Raw genomic sequence first — 17,977 nt, 5'->3', positions numbered from 1 at the left:
AAAGTCAGCTTTATTGTCAAATCAGCTATATGTGCTGGACATACAGAGAATCGAAATTGCGTTACTCTTCACTCCGCAACATATAACATAACTAAAAACCTAAGATAAATATAAAGTGTAAAAAAAGTACCTACAATGAGGCACACACAAAATACAAGGCACAAAATGAAGGCGCAATGCAGTAAGAGTGCAAAAGATGTACAGTGCAAGACAGTGCAGTTGGCATAATGTAAACAGGAATGGTTTAACTTATAACAGCTTATTGAGACTGGTATGAGAGTGCAAAAGATGTAATGGTGCAAGACAGTTGGCATAATGTACAGTCCATGATTGGTTTAAGTTATAGCAGCTTATATGAGACTGGATGACATGACTAAGGTGCAAGCGAATACACAGGGTAAAGTGGCTGGTGCAAAGAGTTCCTTTTTGTTAAAGTGGCTGGTACAAAGAGTTCCTATGTTGGTGGGGGGTCAGGGAAGGGGGGTCAGGGAAGGGGGAGAAAGTGGGGCACAGCAGGGAGAGAGTTCAGCTTCCTGACAGCCTGGTGGATGAAGCTGTCCCTCAGTCTGCTGGTCCTGGCCCGGAGGCTGCGCAGTCTCTTTCCTGATGGCAGCAGACTGAAGAAGCGGTGTGAAGGGTGGGTGGGGTCTCCTGTGATACGGAGGGCCTTTCGGGTGAGACGGCTGTCGTAGAGGTCTTGGAGGGAGGGGAGAGGGACGCCGGTGATCCTCTCAGCTGCTCTCACTATGCGATGAAGCGTCTTCCTGCAGGTGGCGGTGAAGGCTCCGTACCACACAGTGATGCAGCTGGACAGGATGCTCTGAACAGCCCCTCTGTAGAAGGTGCACAGGATGGAGGGAGGGGCTCTGGCTCTTTTGAGCTTGCAGAGGAAGTAGAGGCGCTGCTGTGCCTTCTTGGTCAGGGATGCAGTGTTGTTAGTCCAGGAGAGGTCCTCAGTGATGTGCACACCCAGGAACTTGGTGCTGCTCACCTGCTCCACAGCAGCACCGTCGATGGTCAGAGGGGTGTGCTGACTGTGTGCTCTCCTGTAGTCCACAACCATCTCCTTTGTCTTCTCCACATTCAGGGAGAGGTTGTGGTCTCTGCATCACTCGGCCAGAAGGTGCACCTCATTCCTGTAGTTTGTTTCATCTCCACCGGAGATGAGACCCACCACAGTTGTGTCGTCCGCAAACTTCACAAAGATGTTGTTGTTGTGTGTTGGCGTGCAGTCATGGGTCAGCAGAGTGAAGAGGAGGGGGCTCAGCACACATCCTTGGGGAGCCCCGGTGTTCATTGTGATGGTGCTGGATGTGTTTCTGCCGACCCGCACTGTCTGAGGTCTCCCGGTGAGGAAGTCCAGCAGCCAGTTGCACAGCAAGGAGTTCAGCCCCAGCTGGTCCAGTTTGTTGATGAGCTGCTGTGGGATGATGGTGTTGAATGCTGAGCTGAAGTCTATGAACAGCATTCGAACATATGAGTCTTTATTTTCCAGGTGGGTGAGGGCTGTGTGGAGTGCTGTGGAAACAGCATCATCGGTTGACCGGTTGGGCCGATATGCAAACTGGAATGGGTCCAGGGAGGGAGGGAGGGCCGTCTTGATGTGTTTCATGACTAACCGTTCAAAGCACTTCATGATGATGGGTGTGAGTGCTACTGGACGGTAGTCATTGAAGCAGGCGGGGGTGGACTTCTTTGGCACAGGGATGATCGTGGTGGCTTTGAAGCAGGTGGGGACAACAGCCTGGCTCAGTGAGATGTTGAAGATGTCTGTAAACACCTCAGCGAGCTCCTCAGCACAGTCTCTGAGCACACGGCCAGGTATGTTGTCAGGACCAGGAGCTTTGCGTGCGTTGATCTGGCTGAGAGATGTCCTCACGCTGGCTCGGGACAGGGAAAATACCTGGTCAGTGGGAGAGGGTGTGATCTTTTGTGCAGGGGTGCTGTTGAGTGCTTCAAAGCGTCCAAAGAAGTCATTCAGCTGGTTCAGCAGAGAGCTGTTGCTGTCACAGGTCCGTGGAGGGGGCTTGTAGTCCGTGATGGTCTGTATCCCCCGCCACAGGCTCCGGGTGTCTCTGCTGTCGCTGAAGTGGTGGGCAACCCTCCTGGAGTACTGCCTCTTCGCCTTCCTGATGCCACGGGACAGGTCAGCTCTGGCTAACCTTAGGCTGGTCTCGTTGCCTCTTCTGAAGGCAGCGTTCCTGGCCCTCAGCAGCCTGTAGACCTCCCCTGTCAGCCATGGTTTCTGACTGGCTCGAATGCTGACTGTCCTGGTTTCAGTTACATCATCAATACATTTGGTGATGTATGCAGTGACAGTCTCTGAGTACTCCTGGAGGTCAGTGCAGTTGTTGTGGGTTGCAGCCTGCTTAAACACATCCCAGTCTGTTGTGCTGAAACAGTCCTGTAAAGCTCCTGTGGCTCCCTCCGGCCACACTCTCACTTCTTTTCGGACTGGTTTGGCAACTTTTACCAGTGGTCTGTATGCTGGCATTAACATAACAGTAATGTGATCAGAGGCTCCGAGGTGGGGGAGGGGGAGGGCTTTGTAAGCGCCTCTCTGGGTGGTGTAAACATTGTCCAGTGTGTTGTTACCACGGGTTGGAAAGTCTATGTGTTTGTGAATTTTTGGAAACACAGTCTTGGGGTCTGCATGGTTGAAATCACCCGCCAGGATGAGAAAAGCATCAGGGTGGGCTGTCTGCTGCTCACTGACCTGCAGGTAGAGCTCATTCAGTGCGTCGCTCCTGTTGTTGTTGCTGGAGCTCGGCGGGATGTACGCAGCTACAAGCAGTATAGCTGTAAACTCCCGTGGCAGGTAAAACGGCCGGCACTTTATAATCATAAGCTCCGCAAGTGGCGAGCAGTGTTTGGAGACCACAGCAGCGTCCCGACACCAAGAGTCATTGATGTAAACACAGAGCCCGCCGCCGCGGGTCTTACCTCCTTCAACCAGGGCTCTGTCCGCTCTCCCAGATAGCAAAATTATTATGGCCCACATTTGGGCCAAAACTGGCTTGCCATTTTGGTAAAGTTTTGGCACGGCACATGGCCCCATTTTGGCCCAAAATAGGAATGCCAAAATTATAACCAAAGGAAGCCAAAATCAACCCTAAACCTGCCAAAAACCCACTATGGAACTCCAAAACATAGCCATAACTGCCCCCCAAAACTCCCAAAATCCCAAATTCAGCCAAAGATTAGCCAAAAGTTACCCAGAATGAAACCATAACTATGCCATATGACTTATTCATTTATTTATTTATTTACATTATATCTTAGCACTCTATGCTCATAAAGTTATATTGTGAAATTATAGGCTATGGTGTCTATTTGTAGAAAAAAAAAGATTCAGTTTCACCACAAGTCATTTTTATTATTAATAGTAATAAACATATAACATTAATAATCAATAAACATATATATTTTTTTACTTATTCTTTTTTTTTAAACCTCACCACAAATACAAAGCATCCTTTCTTTCCTCCCTCCTTCCCTATCCCTAGCCCAGTAAAACCAGCACTGCTGTGATGTCTGCGTCCGTGGCAGCTGCGTCCGTGGCAGCAGCGAAATTAACGTTTAAACGGTTATCCACATGAAAATCTTGCCCTGTTTTCCCTGTAGTTGTGTAGTTACTGGTAATATTTGAAGATAGTAACATGCACTTACCCTCTTCAGTGAATGTGCTGGAGAAACTGAAGAAGAAGGGCGTCTTTCTCTGAGTAGCTGTTGAAATTTCCCGGGCTTCTGTCAGTCTTTTGGCTTGCCAGAAAGATGCCAAAATGCAACCCGAATACGTCACGATGCTTTCCCGCTCTTTACACATTCTTTGGGTTGACTTGACATATGCCATAACTCAGCCATATGATGGAATACCGTTGGCGCCTTTTGATGTATTAAGGTAAGCCATAACTACACCACAATGAAGCCAAATGCCAGGGTTTTGGCAAACCAGACATATGCCATAACTCGTGTCTTTTATGGTAATCCATAACCATGCCAACGTTTGGCCAAAGCCTTTATGCTGTGCCAAAACACAACCAAAAAATGCCAGATGTATGCCAAGCCACAGCCAAAAAGTTTGCTATGGGCTGAAACATGTTAGGCGGTCGAGCTGGATGGCGGAGTCATTTGTAACCAGATAGTGTTCAGATCAGCCAAGAAAGCAGAGTTATTTGTCCTGATTACTTTTTTTTCTAACCCGTTTCTGCTTCAAAGCACTGATGGTCATGTTTTGAGAGAGATTGTGGCGGTTCTTAGGAGCCTTACGAAACATGTTGTCTGCTGTATTTTTAGCCAGATGCAGGAAGTCAGTCCGAGCTGGGGGTGGAGGCATTAGTGACGTCATATTAAACTGTTCATCCTTCAGACTTGCTTTCTTTCACAGCAATAAACACAAATATCTCTTGGCTGAAATAACACAAATATTTTTTTATACTATACAGATTATATACTATATTCTCTCTCCCGTCCTGTCCTCAGCTTCTTCCTTTGCCGTCTTCTCTTGAAGCCTGGAGAGTGTGTGCTTCATCCTTCAGTGTGAACATGCCGCTCCGCTCCCATGTTAAAATGGCCGACTTCACAGCACAAAAGAACATGTTTACAGCCTCCCATCTCCTCTCTGTTTACAAAGATCAGCTAGTAAAGATGAACACAGCATGCTACAGGTTCCTCTTTGTGCTGCTGCCGCTCTTTGTGCTGCTCCCTGAGCTGGAACGTCTGGAACGCCTCTCTGGGTGGTGTAAACATTGTCCAGTGTGTTGTTACCACGGGTTGGAAAGTCTATGTGTTTGTGAATTTTTGGAAACACAGTCTTGGGGTCTGCATGGTTGAAATCACCCGCCAGGATGAGAAAAGCATCAGGGTGGGCTGTCTGCTGCTCACTGACCTGCAGGTAGAGCTCATTCAGTGCGTCGCTCCTGTTGTTGTTGCTGGAGCTCGGCGGGATGTACGCAGCTACAAGCAGTATAGCTGTAAACTCCCGTGGCAGGTAAAACGGCCGGCACTTTATAATCATAAGCTCCGCAAGTGGCGAGCAGTGTTTGGAGACCACAGCAGCGTCCCGACACCAAGAGTCATTGATGTAAACACAGAGCCCGCCGCCGCGGGTCTTACCTCCTTCAACCAGGGCTCTGTCCGCTCTCCCAGATAGCAAAATTATTATGGCCCACATTTGGGCCAAAACTGGCTTGCCATTTTGGTAAAGTTTTGGCACGGCACATGGCCCCATTTTGGCCCAAAATAGGAATGCCAAAATTATAACCAAAGGAAGCCAAAATCAACCCTAAACCTGCCAAAAACCCACTATGGAACTCCAAAACATAGCCATAACTGCCCCCCAAAACTCCCAAAATCCCAAATTCAGCCAAAGATTAGCCAAAAGTTACCCAGAATGAAACCATAACTATGCCATATGACTTATTCATTTATTTATTTATTTACATTATATCTTAGCACTCTATGCTCATAAAGTTATATTGTGAAATTATAGGCTATGGTGTCTATTTGTAGAAAAAAAAAGATTCAGTTTCACCACAAGTCATTTTTATTATTAATAGTAATAAACATATAACATTAATAATCAATAAACATATATATTTTTTTACTTATTCTTTTTTTTTAAACCTCACCACAAATACAAAGCATCCTTTCTTTCCTCCCTCCTTCCCTATCCCTAGCCCAGTAAAACCAGCACTGCTGTGATGTCTGCGTCCGTGGCAGCGGCGCAGGCGGGGTTTCTTCTCACAGCATCTGAAAGTCAGACACACACAAACAAAGACAAAACAAACTGAATTACTCAATTTGTTATATAAGTAGCTACAACACCAATGACAAGTGAATAGTGAAAAGTGGAAGTAAACATAAGTAAATAAGCAAATTCATTTGGAGAGAAAAATGCACTGTAAGGAAAAAAGAACATCGGAGTGCAGGGCAGCAGTGAAACTATTACAGTGATGAAACTTACCAATGATAACAGCTGTCATCTTTTGGCAGGGTCATTTTTCATGGCCCTCTTTAGAATCTGAAAAACTGTGTCTTTGAGGGTGGCACCCCCAACCAATCCAAGAGTTGTAGCCTAAGGAGAGCAATGGAAAATTACTATAATTATTTTTAAATCACATACATTATTGCATTACTTTACCTTAAAGAGCTCAAATGTACTCACCAATACTGTCTTTATTTGTGGACAGGCGTCCACAAATTCTTCTAAGGGCTCTTGTTTTGCCACTGAGTGCAAGCCATTACGCACTGAAAACAAAAGGGAAAACAAATTAGAAATAATTTGTTTTATTGCAGATAAACACAAACCGAACCTGTGGAAGCTTGATCCTGCTTGTGTGTCACCGGAGCTGTACAGAGTTGCGGCACTTTGTGTGTGTGACAGAGAGAGAGGAGAGAGAGAGGACATGAAGGGGTGTTAGCCGTTAGCTCGCTTGCGTACATAAGCTAACGTCGGCTGTGTTAACAGCAACAAGTCTGTAAATGAAATATTTCAACAGAATAAAATAACCGAATGTTAGTAAGTATCAATGTAATATTTAATCTACAATTATGTATTATATGACGTAGTTAAAGTCTTATGCATACAGTTAAAACACCTCAGTGTCTACTGCCTAAACTTTAACTTTGAAGTTTACATTTGAACTGTTTCCGCAACACACCAAAACTGAAAGAAAAAGCGAAATTAACGTTTAAACGGTTATCCACATGAAAATCTTGCCCTGTTTTCCCTGTAGTTGTGTAGTTACTGGTAATATTTGAAGATAGTAACATGCACTTACCCTCTTCAGTGAATGTGCTGGAGAAACTGAAGAAGAAGGGCGTCTTTCTCTGAGTAGCTGTTGAAATTTCCCGGGCTTCTGTCAGTCTTTTGGCTTGCCAGAAAGATGCCAAAATGCAACCCGAATACGTCACGATGCTTTCCCGCTCTTTACACATTCTTTGGGTTGACTTGACATATGCCATAACTCAGCCATATGATGGAATACCGTTGGCGCCTTTTGATGTATTAAGGTAAGCCATAACTACACCACAATGAAGCCAAATGCCAGGGTTTTGGCAAACCAGACATATGCCATAACTCGTGTCTTTTATGGTAATCCATAACCATGCCAACGTTTGGCCAAAGCCTTTATGCTGTGCCAAAACACAACCAAAAAATGCCAGATGTATGCCAAGCCACAGCCAAAAAGTTTGCTATCTGGGCTGAAACATGTTAGGCGGTCGAGCTGGATGGCGGAGTCATTTGTAACCAGATAGTGTTCAGATCAGCCAAGAAAGCAGAGTTATTTGTCCTGATTACTTTTTTTTCTAACCCGTTTCTGCTTCAAAGCACTGATGGTCATGTTTTGAGAGAGATTGTGGCGGTTCTTAGGAGCCTTACGAAACATGTTGTCTGCTGTATTTTTAGCCAGATGCAGGAAGTCAGTCCGAGCTGGGGGTGGAGGCATTAGTGACGTCATATTAAACTGTTCATCCTTCAGACTTGCTTTCTTTCACAGCAATAAACACAAATATCTCTTGGCTGAAATAACACAAATATTTTTTTATACTATACAGATTATATACTATATTCTCTCTCCCGTCCTGTCCTCAGCTTCTTCCTTTGCCGTCTTCTCTTGAAGCCTGGAGAGTGTGTGCTTCATCCTTCAGTGTGAACATGCCGCTCCGCTCCCATGTTAAAATGGCCGACTTCACAGCACAAAAGAACATGTTTACAGCCTCCCATCTCCTCTCTGTTTACAAAGATCAGCTAGTAAAGATGAACACAGCATGCTACAGGTTCCTCTTTGTGCTGCTGCCGCTCTTTGTGCTGCTCCCTGAGCTGGAACGTCTGGAGGTGGTGAGAGGAGAGGAGGTCACAGGCAGATTCAAGTCCAGTCCCACCATCTTCACTGTGGGGGGCTGTGGAGCAGAGGCTCCACGGCTGCTGGCTGAGGATGCAGGAGGTCTACAATACAGGCAGAGCACAATAAATACACAGAGGAAGAGTGGTGTACTAAAATATCCACCTCACTCCTTATACTCTGTTTATAGTCGTATTCATCTTGTGCATTTTTATCACCAACACCTTGCTGCTGTGGAGCTGACTGACTGTTAAAGGTGAACTGTTATCAGTGTAGTATTCTAGTGTGACCCATTTCAGGGTAAGTCTGACCTGGAAGTGGTCGAGCTGCGGGCAGAGTTTGTCCTGTAGCTCCGCTGGGAGGAAGGAGTTGAAGGAAGAGGTGGAAGAGACAGATTGTCCTGTGAGGGGTAATAGAGAGGAGCATTAAAGGGTAAGCTGCTGTGGCTGCATTAGTCCTGCTGTTTGAGCTGCAGGTCATGCAGGACAGCACGCCGTCTGCCTTGTTGTACAGCAGATCCCTCATACGCTCCACCTCTAGCTTCATAAACTTGTGCTCCACCATGCTGTCCTGATAGGGAACCCATGAGTTTAAAATCACAGTGCATACAGCCTTTCTGTCAGGTCGATTCTCAGCTTTGAGGAAAAACTACTTCAGTTTGTTTGCATTCATTTAAGTTGCTATAGGATGTATTGACCTTCCACAGTGACACATGATGGTGATCACAGGTACCTGTTTCCTCTGTCGGACGTTCTTCAGGTTCAAGTCCAGTCCCACCATCTTCACTGTGGGGGACTGTGGAGCAGAGGCTCCACGGCTGCTGGCTGAGGATGCAGGAGGTCTACAATACAGGCAGAGCACAATAAATATACAGAGGAAGAGTGGTGTACTAAAATATCCACCTCACTCCTTATACTCTGTTTATAGTCGTATTCATCTTGTGCATTTTTATCACCAACACCTTGCAGCTGTGGAGCTGACTGACTGTTAAAGGTGAACTGTTATCAGTGTAGTATTCTAGTGTGACCCATTTCAGGGTAAGTCTGACCTGGAAGTGGTCGAGCTGCGGGCAGAGTTTGTCCTGTAGCTCCGCTGGGAGGAAGGAGTTGAAGGAAGAGGTGGAAGAGACAGATTGTCCTGTGAGGGGTAATAGAGAGGAGCATTAAAGGTTAAGCTGCTGTGGCTGCATTAGTCCTGCTGTTTGAGCTGCAGGTCATGCAGGACAGCACGCCGTCTGCCTTGTTGTACAGCAGATCCCTCATACGCTCCACCTCTAGCTTCATAAACTTGTGCTCCACCATGCTGTCCTGATAGGTAACCCATGAGTTTAAAATCACAGTGCATACAGCCTTTCTGTCAGGTCGATTCTCAGCTTTGAGGAAAAACTACTTCAGTTTGTTTGCATTCATTTAAGTTGCTATAGGATGTATTGACCTTCCACAGTGACACATGATGGTGATCACAGGTACCTGTTTCCTCTGTCGGACGTTCTTCAGGTTCAAGTCCAGTCCCACCATCTTCACTGTGGGGGGCTGTGGAGCAGAGGCTCCACGGCTGCTGGCTGAGGATGCAGGAGGTCTACAATACAGGCAGAGCACAATAAATATACAGAGGAAGAGTGGTGTACTAAAATATCCACCTCACTCCTTATACTCTGTTTATAGTCGTATTCATCTTGTGCATTTTTATCACCAACACCTTGCAGCTGTGGAGCTGACTGACTGTTAAAGGTGAACTGTTATCAGTGTAGTATTCTAGTGTGACCCATTTCAGGGTAAGTCTGACCTGGAAGTGGTCGAGCTGCGGGCAGAGTTTGTCCTGAAGCTCCGCTGGGTGGAAGGAGTTGAAGGAGGAGGTGGAAGAGACAGATTGTCCTGTGAGGGGTAATAGAGAGGAGCATTAAAGGGTAAGCTGCTGTGGCTGCATTAGTCCTGCTGTTTGAGCTGTTTGAGCCGTTCTGCACCTGCAGGAAGTATTTCTCCAGCGCCGGTCTGACGTCTGGGTTTTTCTCCATGGCCTCATTCAGCATCTTGTCAATAACCTTGTTAAATTCCTTCATCTCTGTCACTTTAATGTCCTTCTCTTCCAAAGTCTCACTCTTGGTTTTTTTGGCTGAGCGGATCTGTTTGGTCAGCTTGGAGCACTGGAAAACAGCAGGACATTACAGAATTAAACATGACTGAGGCAATAGCCAGGGTTCTGTATACACACACACACACACACACAACACCCCCTGTGTTTACTGCCGCGTCATGAAATGACTTTAGAATAAGCGGTTGATTTTAAACCTGTTTTGTGGCTCTGTCGATTTTCTCCTTCTGAACAGTGATGTCTTTGTTCAGTTTCTCCAGGAGTGTCTGATTTATTCTCATCTTTTCTCCCTCCTCTTGCTCCTCTTGTTGCAGGTTCTGCAGAGTCTTGTTCCTTTCCTGGAAACAGACACACACCCATGAATACACTAAAGCTGAACATGCACATACACAGAGATTCATACAAGATCAATGTCAGGCAGATAGTTTAAACAAGTTTATTTTTGGCTTTCACAGGGGCGCTACATAATACACCCTCTGTATTTCCTGTAGTCTGTAGTATTGTGCAGTGATGGCTGCACAAAAGAGATGCACCTTTAGGCCACATGGTCTGTGGGCGACTTCTACAAAGAAGGGATCTGTGTGCTCCATGGGTGCTGGACTAAGTGTGTAAATGATTGATTCTCTAACTTGGCCCAAAGCATATCCATCACTGTGTTGCAGTGATAATACACTGACTTCCTGGTTACAAACATAATATCGTATCTGATGATTTTGAATGAATTACTATTTACATGACTAAAGTTCTTTTACCTGTCTGTAACAAAATTGTAATTTAACTATTACTGCCTGCTGAATGTTGACCATTATGCTAATGATATATGAGCTAACAAAGTATTTGCATGGTTAAGATCCAGTTAATCCAGAATCAGTCTGAATGTAACCTGAGCCGTCGAAGACTAATTGCTTCGTTCTCAGTGATCTTCTCTACACTGGCTATAAATAACAATAACCTGCATGTCCTGTTGGAGCTCCTGGATCTGTCGTTTGTTATCCTTCAGCTTCACTTCAGCAGCTCTCAGCTGCTCCTCCAGCTTCAACTTCTCCTGATAGTCCGGACCTAAAACGAAAACAAATTACATTGTGGCCAATGACAGCTGCCGCCATCATTTAACAATCAATCAATCAACAAGTATACAGTTGAAGAGGGCTGTCGCTGGTTTACATACTGGATTCTTCAGCTTTGTTGAAAGATTTGCGGTATACAGAGTTAGAGTTGCTGAACAGCTGGTTGGTGTTCTCCAGAGCGCTGTTTTCCTGCTCCAGCTTGTGGATTTTAGCATCCAGCTCATCACCCTTCTGCTTAAGTTCCCCTTTCTCTTGTGCAACCTGGTGAAAAGCACACACAGGTGATGCAAAGGTCTGGAACCATGGTGTGTGCTTCAGTAGACTATGTGTGAAGAGCTCCGACCTTAGTGATGTAGTAAGCCTGTGAGTGCTCCCCCTCCGCCTCAGGACCTGCCTTGGTCAGGGTCACAACCTCAAAACGTTTCTTCATGGTTTCAATCTTGGACAGTTTCTCATTGAGTTCAGCACTGAGATACAATGATTGACATTAAGTGATGTGACAAACCTTTGAGAACTGAGTGATTTGTTTTTTTTTTACCTGAGTCTCTGCCTCTCCTGTTCACCGAGCTTCAGCTGCTGGCTGAGCATTTCTTTGTACACTTTGATCTCATCCTCCCTCTCTTTCATAGCTTTCTGCAGGTTCAGCTTCCTCTTCTCCAAAGACAGCACGCGGTCTGCCTTGTTGTACAGCAGATCCCTCATACGCTCCACCTCTAGCTTCACGAACTTGTGCTCCACCATGCTGTCCTGATAGGGAACCCATGAGTTTAAAATCACAGTGCATACAGCCTTTCTGTCAGGTCGATTCTCAGCTTTGAGGAAAAACTACTTCAGTTTGTTTGCATTCATTTAAGTTGCTATAGGATGTATTGACCTTCCACAGTGACACATGATGGTGATCACAGGTACCTGTTTCCTCTGTCGGACTTTCTTCAGGTCCTTCTCACAGGTACTACAGAACAAGTTGAGCTCCTCCACTTTGTCGGTCAAATCTTTCTTCTGAGCTGCAGACTTCTCCATCTCCTTCTTCTGGCAGCGAATATGAGTCTGCCAGACACCAAGATTTATCTCAGTATATGTCAGAGGTTTATAGAAAAGAAAAGCCAAGTATATTATCAGACTGACCTCAGACTCTTTGAGCATGTCAGTGAGCATCTTAGCTGTGGTTTTTTTCTCCTCTAGGTGTTTGGTCAGCTCAGCAATCTTCACATCCAGCATTTGTTTTGCATCTGATGGAATGTCATCTCCTCGCAGGCGTTCCAGTTTTTTATTCAGTGCATTGTTCCGACTGTCCTGCACAATGAAGGGGACAAACAAATACTGTCAGCATTTGTGTTGCAGAGTGGAGCACAAGACATAGGAAGGCTGGGTAGTGTTTTGCTAAACGTGCCACTTTTCTCAAGATGGTCTGCTGCCTTGTAACTTCCTCCTCCTGTTTTTTGAGCTGGTTATGCAGGCGCACAATGGTGGATTTACTCCTTGAAACTTGCGCAGCAGAATCCTCCTTTTTCATCCTGACAGCCTGCAGGTGCTCTTTATGGTGATACAGCTCTGAGTTGTAGTCACGCAGCTGGATGTCCAACTCCTGGAGTGAAACACAGGCATGGAGTTACAGAGAGGAAATACGTTTCTGCCACCGTGTGACCAAATGTAGCAAACCATAAAAAAACAGATGATCAAAGAGAGGGGCTGCAAAAATACCCAGTGATAAAGAACTGAAAGGGTCCGACAGGCCATCAATGCTCACCTTACTGGCCTGCTCCTCATCTCTGAGGAACTGCTCCATCTGTGCTGCTCTCTCCTCCTCACTGAGGGCAGTCTGAGTCACAACCTTCAGTTTCTCCTCCAGCGCAGCATTGTGGATCTTGGCTTCCTTCAGTCTAAAATACACAGAAACATAAAACAGACATTGTGTAGTACATTACCACAGCTCCAGTCAATATGCACACAGAGCCCTGCTGTGATACACTGACTTGTCGTTGTAGTCCTGGATGTCCTTCTTCATCATGGATATGTGGGACGTCAGCATCTTCACATCAGAGGTTGTTCTCTCTAGGTTACCTTTGCAGCCTTTTAGCTGCAGGACACATGAGAGTCAGCTCACTCGCACTTATAATAATATCAATATGAAGGCAGTTTATTATTAGTCCACATTCAGCACCTCATCCTGCAGCCTGCCAAAGTCACTCTCCTGCCCCTTCAGCTCCTGCCGCAGTTTTACTGCCTGTTTGTTGGCCACCGCTGACTTCCTCTCGGCTTCTTTCCTGTTGTCCCTCTGGATCTCCATCAGGTGCTTCTTCTCTGCAATGGCGGCCTTCTTTTCCCTCAGCTTCTGGTTGGCTTGGGCAAGTTGCTGCAATAATAATTTAAAAGAAAACACTCTCCTGTGTGAATTCACTCTAGAATGAATGACCAGTAGATGTTTAATGTCCCATGCTTTACCAGTGCACACTGCTGCATCTCAGCATCCTGTTGCTTCATGTACTTGATAGTGTTTTCCCACAGGTGGGTAAGCTGCTGTGTCTCCAGGTGAGCCTGCTGCAGATTCTCTGTCACCTTATCCAATGCAAGCTGGTACGACAGCAGAGGGATTTTAATGGGAAACCACAACTGCCATACTAACATTTGTTTACACATACTGTTAGTAATAACACCATGGATGTGCTGTGTTTTTACACATTACCTGGGCTAATTTTGTCTCAGTCTTCTCTTTATCGAGTGCTTTGAGCTTTTCATTGGCCTCCACAGACTTCTTGTCTATCGCCAGAATGAGCGACTGCAGCAGGGGAGGTTAGACAGCTGTTAGCCAATGATAACTCAAAGCTGTAAGTGCTGCAGAAGAGAGATGTTTTCATCTCTTTACCTTGATCCTCTGCTCATCTTGCTGAGCGTATTTGTTGATGGCCATCGTGTCCTCATATTTGCCTGCTGACTCCTCCAAAAAGCAATCCATTGTCTGCTGGTCCCAGTTCATCTGCTGCCTGAACTCCTCCAGCTTCTGTTTGGCCTTGAAAAGGTTGTTCTGGGGATACAGACACATGTTGTTGTGGCATCACAATCTATAGCTACTTCTCTTTTCTATTTTTTTTTATTCATGAAAGGCTCTGACCTCCAGCGTGTTTCTCCTCTCTCCTAAGGAGCTGAGCTCATTCTCCATCTTAGCCGTGTCCTGAATCAGACGGCTAGTCTCTCTCTCCGCGAGGGCTGTCAGGTGTTTCTCTAACTCTATCTCTCTCTCCTTTGCCTCACACAGAGCCTAGACAACACAAATAACACACACTGCATAACCCACCACAAAACAAACACATCACAACTCATAGATACAATACTGACCTCAGTGTTTTCCAGCTCTTCTTTAATATTCTTTAGGTAATTGGCCATGTTCTTCTTTTGTTCCTTGTTTTTCTCCAGTTTGTCTTCCAGTTGTGCCCGCTCTATCTCTTTTCTACAAATCTGTTGACATCATCGTGAAACAGCACACACAGTGAATCAAAATTCAGATACCGAAAACTGATGTGCAATACCATTAAGAAAACGCAATCTAAAGTGTAAATACATACATATCTGTCACTTAACAAGACAAAAAGATTCAAATGTCACATTTTATTTGGAAATTTCAGCTGTGCCTGGATTTTACAGGTGCTCTTAAATATTTAAAATAATGAATTGAACAGTGACCCTGGTGTCACTGCAGGAGGACAGTGTGCACAACCTGCGCTCAGTCAAATCGTTAAGGCTGTTCCATACTCTATGAGAACAGAGAACTCGCTCAAAGTTCGTTTCGGCACGGAGGTACCATACTCCGCCAGACGTGTGTGCATACGGGCCTCCTACGCAGCGCACGTCACACACAAAAGTTGACAATGCAGTTGTATTGCAAATTGTGAGCACAGTCGTGGTTACCTGGCCTAACGAGCTGATAATGTTCAGGGAAGAGTACAACATGACAATAGATAGAAGATCAGTGTAGCTGACTGTAGCAGACCTCTGGTCTGTGTGAGTTTAACTCTGTCAACGTGTGGATGACTGTCTGCAATACTGGGATTAGTTTTTATCGCCACCTTTTGGACAGACACTCTCTCTGTGCGCCGTGTTTCTCCTTCCAGGAGCTGTTTGACAGCTGCTCATCTAAACTGTCCATCGTAGTTGTACTTCCTCCTTCTGTCTGTGCGTTCTGCACCTGAAGAAGCTCTTGCGCTTCTCCACATTCATCACGCCCACAATACATTCCGACCAATCACAGCATGGTTGACGCACAGCCTTGAGAGAAAAAGTTCTGCCCGGGCCATGCGTCCGAGAGCGCTGCACAACGGGCGGTCCGAGAGAAAAATGACGTCATTTTGTGGGTTTGGGGGTTCTGTGTTCTCGTGGAGTATGTACAAACCTCATCAACGGTTTGTGTTTCAACATTATTCTTCAGGGGGTAATTTTAAACACCCAAAAACAAACAGAGAAAAGGAAGCTAAACAGTCCGTGTCATTAAACATGTTAATAAGTTTCCTTACCTCCTCCAGTAAGGCTTTGTTTTCAGCGTTGAGCTCGGGGAGAGCATAACGGCTATCCCACCCCACTTCAGCCAAAACTGGGCCGAGGACTTCAGAGATATTAGTTTCCATTTTAACACCGCGCCTGACAAGTGCTATGGAAAGCAATAACGCGGTCATTCTTAGCAATATCTCTTCACTCCTTCTATACGGCGTCTCTGTGCTGGTTGCTAGGGCTCAGGTCTGTTGTCAGTCGCCCCTAGCAACCACACATTCGGCATGTCGCCACAAGGAGGCAGCGCGAGACCAGAAGTAATGCTTCCGGTCAGCTTGTAAAATACATTTAAAGTTAATAATAAAGCCAATCAGGTTTTTAGATGTGACTCAATGGGAAACCCAGCGAGTCTATTAGAAGTAGAATGATCTCAGCTTCAGGTGGCATCTAAAATACTTTAACATTTAAGCACACAGAGGCCTCAACTTTAAAGATACCAAATTGAAACATTTATTTTATCTTTATACATTTGTGTTTAAACAAACTGCATTATGCTTAAAAAAATTACAATCAATGTTTTATACTGACTTGTCACACAAATGTATCATAAAACAAAACCACACTAGTATTAAAATTAATTATTTAAAGAACATCCCCTCCCCAGCAAACCCTTGTGTTAACATTACAATTCAAGTTTGCCAATTTAGGTGTTTTTGAGCCCAGCATCCATGAACCATGTGGGTCAAGATGGCGACTCCTCTCTTAATTGGCTTCAGTGCAAACACAAGCCCAATACTTTAGATAAAAGTTCCAAACCATCAAAGTTGACCACAAAGAGATATATATATGTACAAACACATATATTCTCTATATATAAAGTCTCTGTTGTGTAAAATATTCAGTCCTGAGGGTTGAAAAGGCAACATAATTCTCAGTTCAGTGCGGTCTTCTTCTCCTCCCTTTATTCTCCCGCCGTTTGAAACCTTATGTGGATGTTCCTTCAGTGAGAGCAGCCCTTTAAACTGCTGTGCTTCTGGTCCCGATGTGTGGCCGTGCAAATTCCACAAAGTCATCAATAAGGACGGGCCACGCTCCTGTTAAAGAAACAGACTCTTGTATTATTGGTTCACAATATTATCATGGATAATAAATGATCGCAGTAAAAGCTCTTTTGACGTAAGCCACCCACACACCTTCCTCATCATAATTTGACATGTCATCTGTGATCATTGTGCTGAAGTCTAGTAAGAGATTCCAGGTGTCCTTAGGAATCGATCTTTTGTGGTGCTCCTGAAAGAGACATAAAGCAAAGCTTATAAATCATAAGGATTAGTCCCATGATTACATCACCTCAAGTTTGTTTAACTCACAACTAAAAACTTGTTCCACAACTCCAAGAACTTGAATCTTCCAGCCAATACTAAATTCCAATATGCAATTGCCATCTCTAAATCTGTAATTAAAAAAAACACACACACACAAATGAATAAAGAAATAAATGGAATTAAGAAAAGAATAGCTGTGAATGAGCAATAAGCAATAACATGAGTACTGAAAGATTCTTACCCAAACCTTTCTGGCCAGGATTTTTGGCAAAATTAAATGTAAACTGGTAAAAGTCCTTAAATTTTCCTTGGTCCTTTAACTCCTGCTCCATCTTTGGCAGCTGAGCTTTTAACTTCTCTATGCTGTCACACCTGTGGAAGCATTACATCACACAATTTTGTACATACACAGTACCACTGACTTATGTGACATCTTCCAAAAACATCCTGTAACTTCTACTAGGGAACTTTTAGCAGCAAACTTATAATACACATGATTTCATATTGTTAACAAGATAGAATAGATCTATATGTATAGGTAAACAAATGTATATAAAGATAGAAGCTAGCGTTACGGTACATAAGCAATGCTTTTTTTTTTTAACCATGTTACTCTGAGTGTGTGTTGTGAATGTTGTGAATGTTGTGCTGCTTGTAAAGAAACAAGCCGAATTTGTGGCTGAGGTGGCAAAATGTCACTGAGTTTACAGAGATGCACCAGAAAAAGGATTTGTTAAGAGTCATCTGACCTTGGGGTGAGTGCTGACTGCACCTTTTTTTCCACTAGTTCTCTACACACCCAGTTCACCATTCTGTGTGACAGGTATGGTATTGGAACAGTGGGATATTTTGTTACACTTCTGAGCCAGCAGTGGAGGCAGTCACAGTAAAGAATGGCTGTGACAAAAAAACCTACACAAGCCAACTGACACACCAGCACACCCCTGATTACATGACCCAAGAATGCCTGTAAAAGCACACTCATACTTGTTTTGTTTGTGAAAGAGTGAAGATAGGCATACACAGCATGAGCAGGTGGCCTTCATAGCAGCATTAAAGTGCAAAATCTGTGAAAGAGGTTATTTACCTCAAGCCCACTGTAAACAGATCTTAGTGGGTTTTTTTGTCCAGGCACTTAAGTAACCAACAAGCCTGCATTAATGCCATT

At 44.8% G+C, this 17,977-nt stretch overlaps 2 protein-coding genes across 2 annotated transcripts; both read right to left on the bottom strand.

Annotated features, from left to right (window-relative positions):
* Window positions 1–5,612: 5,612 nt before the first annotated feature.
* Window positions 5,613–15,718, bottom strand: LOC114429356 (coiled-coil domain-containing protein 39-like). Its single transcript, XM_028398228.1, has 23 exons — window positions 15,511–15,718; window positions 14,339–14,458; window positions 14,115–14,261; window positions 13,869–14,027; window positions 13,689–13,781; window positions 13,448–13,576; window positions 13,167–13,358; window positions 12,979–13,082; window positions 12,753–12,885; window positions 12,396–12,590; window positions 12,131–12,298; window positions 11,915–12,052; window positions 11,544–11,752; window positions 11,349–11,472; window positions 11,107–11,266; window positions 10,891–10,997; window positions 10,136–10,276; window positions 9,811–9,990; window positions 9,633–9,721; window positions 6,783–7,951; window positions 6,167–6,249; window positions 5,966–6,076; window positions 5,613–5,751 (listed from the first exon to the last, which is right to left on the bottom strand). The coding sequence occupies exons 1-20, from the start codon at window positions 15,667–15,669 to the stop codon at window positions 7,777–7,779; spliced, it is 2,922 nt and encodes a 973-aa protein (XP_028254029.1). The 5' UTR covers window positions 15,670–15,718; the 3' UTR covers window positions 5,613–5,751; window positions 5,966–6,076; window positions 6,167–6,249; window positions 6,783–7,776.
* Window positions 15,719–15,970: 252 nt separating this feature from the next.
* Window positions 15,971–17,398, bottom strand: LOC114429358 (DCN1-like protein 1). Its single transcript, XM_028398230.1, has 4 exons — window positions 17,051–17,398; window positions 16,855–16,937; window positions 16,678–16,774; window positions 15,971–16,578 (listed from the first exon to the last, which is right to left on the bottom strand). Exons 1-4 carry the CDS (start codon window positions 17,139–17,141, stop codon window positions 16,502–16,504), a joined length of 348 nt encoding a protein of 115 aa, XP_028254031.1. The 5' UTR covers window positions 17,142–17,398; the 3' UTR covers window positions 15,971–16,501.
* Window positions 17,399–17,977: the final 579 nt, after the last annotated feature.

The sequence above is a fragment of the Parambassis ranga genome, unplaced genomic scaffold (assembly GCF_900634625.1).
Source record: "Parambassis ranga unplaced genomic scaffold, fParRan2.1 scaffold_113_arrow_ctg1, whole genome shotgun sequence".
NCBI classification, from domain to species: domain Eukaryota; kingdom Metazoa; phylum Chordata; class Actinopteri; family Ambassidae; genus Parambassis; species Parambassis ranga.
The sequence above is the reverse complement of the archived record's forward strand: the minus strand, read 5'-3'. Positions and strand labels throughout refer to the sequence as shown.

Excerpts from the sequence above, each read along its gene's own strand:
- LOC114429356 (XM_028398228.1), bottom strand. The coding sequence starts at position 15,669 with ATGACCGCGTTATTGCTTTCCATAGCACTTGTCAGGCGCGGTGTTAAA. Across the intron at positions 11,473-11,543 it reads CAGGAGAGGCAGAGACTCAG|TGCTGAACTCAATGAGAAAC; the intron begins GTAAAAAAAAAA and ends ATTGTATCTCAG. Across the intron at positions 11,267-11,348 it reads AGGCTTACTACATCACTAAG|GTTGCACAAGAGAAAGGGGA; the intron begins GTCGGAGCTCTT and ends GCTTTTCACCAG.
- LOC114429358 (XM_028398230.1), bottom strand. The coding sequence starts at position 17,141 with ATGGAGCAGGAGTTAAAGGACCAAGGAAAATTTAAGGACTTTTACCAG. Across the intron at positions 16,938-17,050 it reads TCCTGGCCAGAAAGGTTTGG|ATTTAGAGATGGCAATTGCA; the intron begins GTAAGAATCTTT and ends TTTTAATTACAG. Across the intron at positions 16,775-16,854 it reads TGTGGAACAAGTTTTTAGTT|GAGCACCACAAAAGATCGAT; the intron begins GTGAGTTAAACA and ends TGTCTCTTTCAG.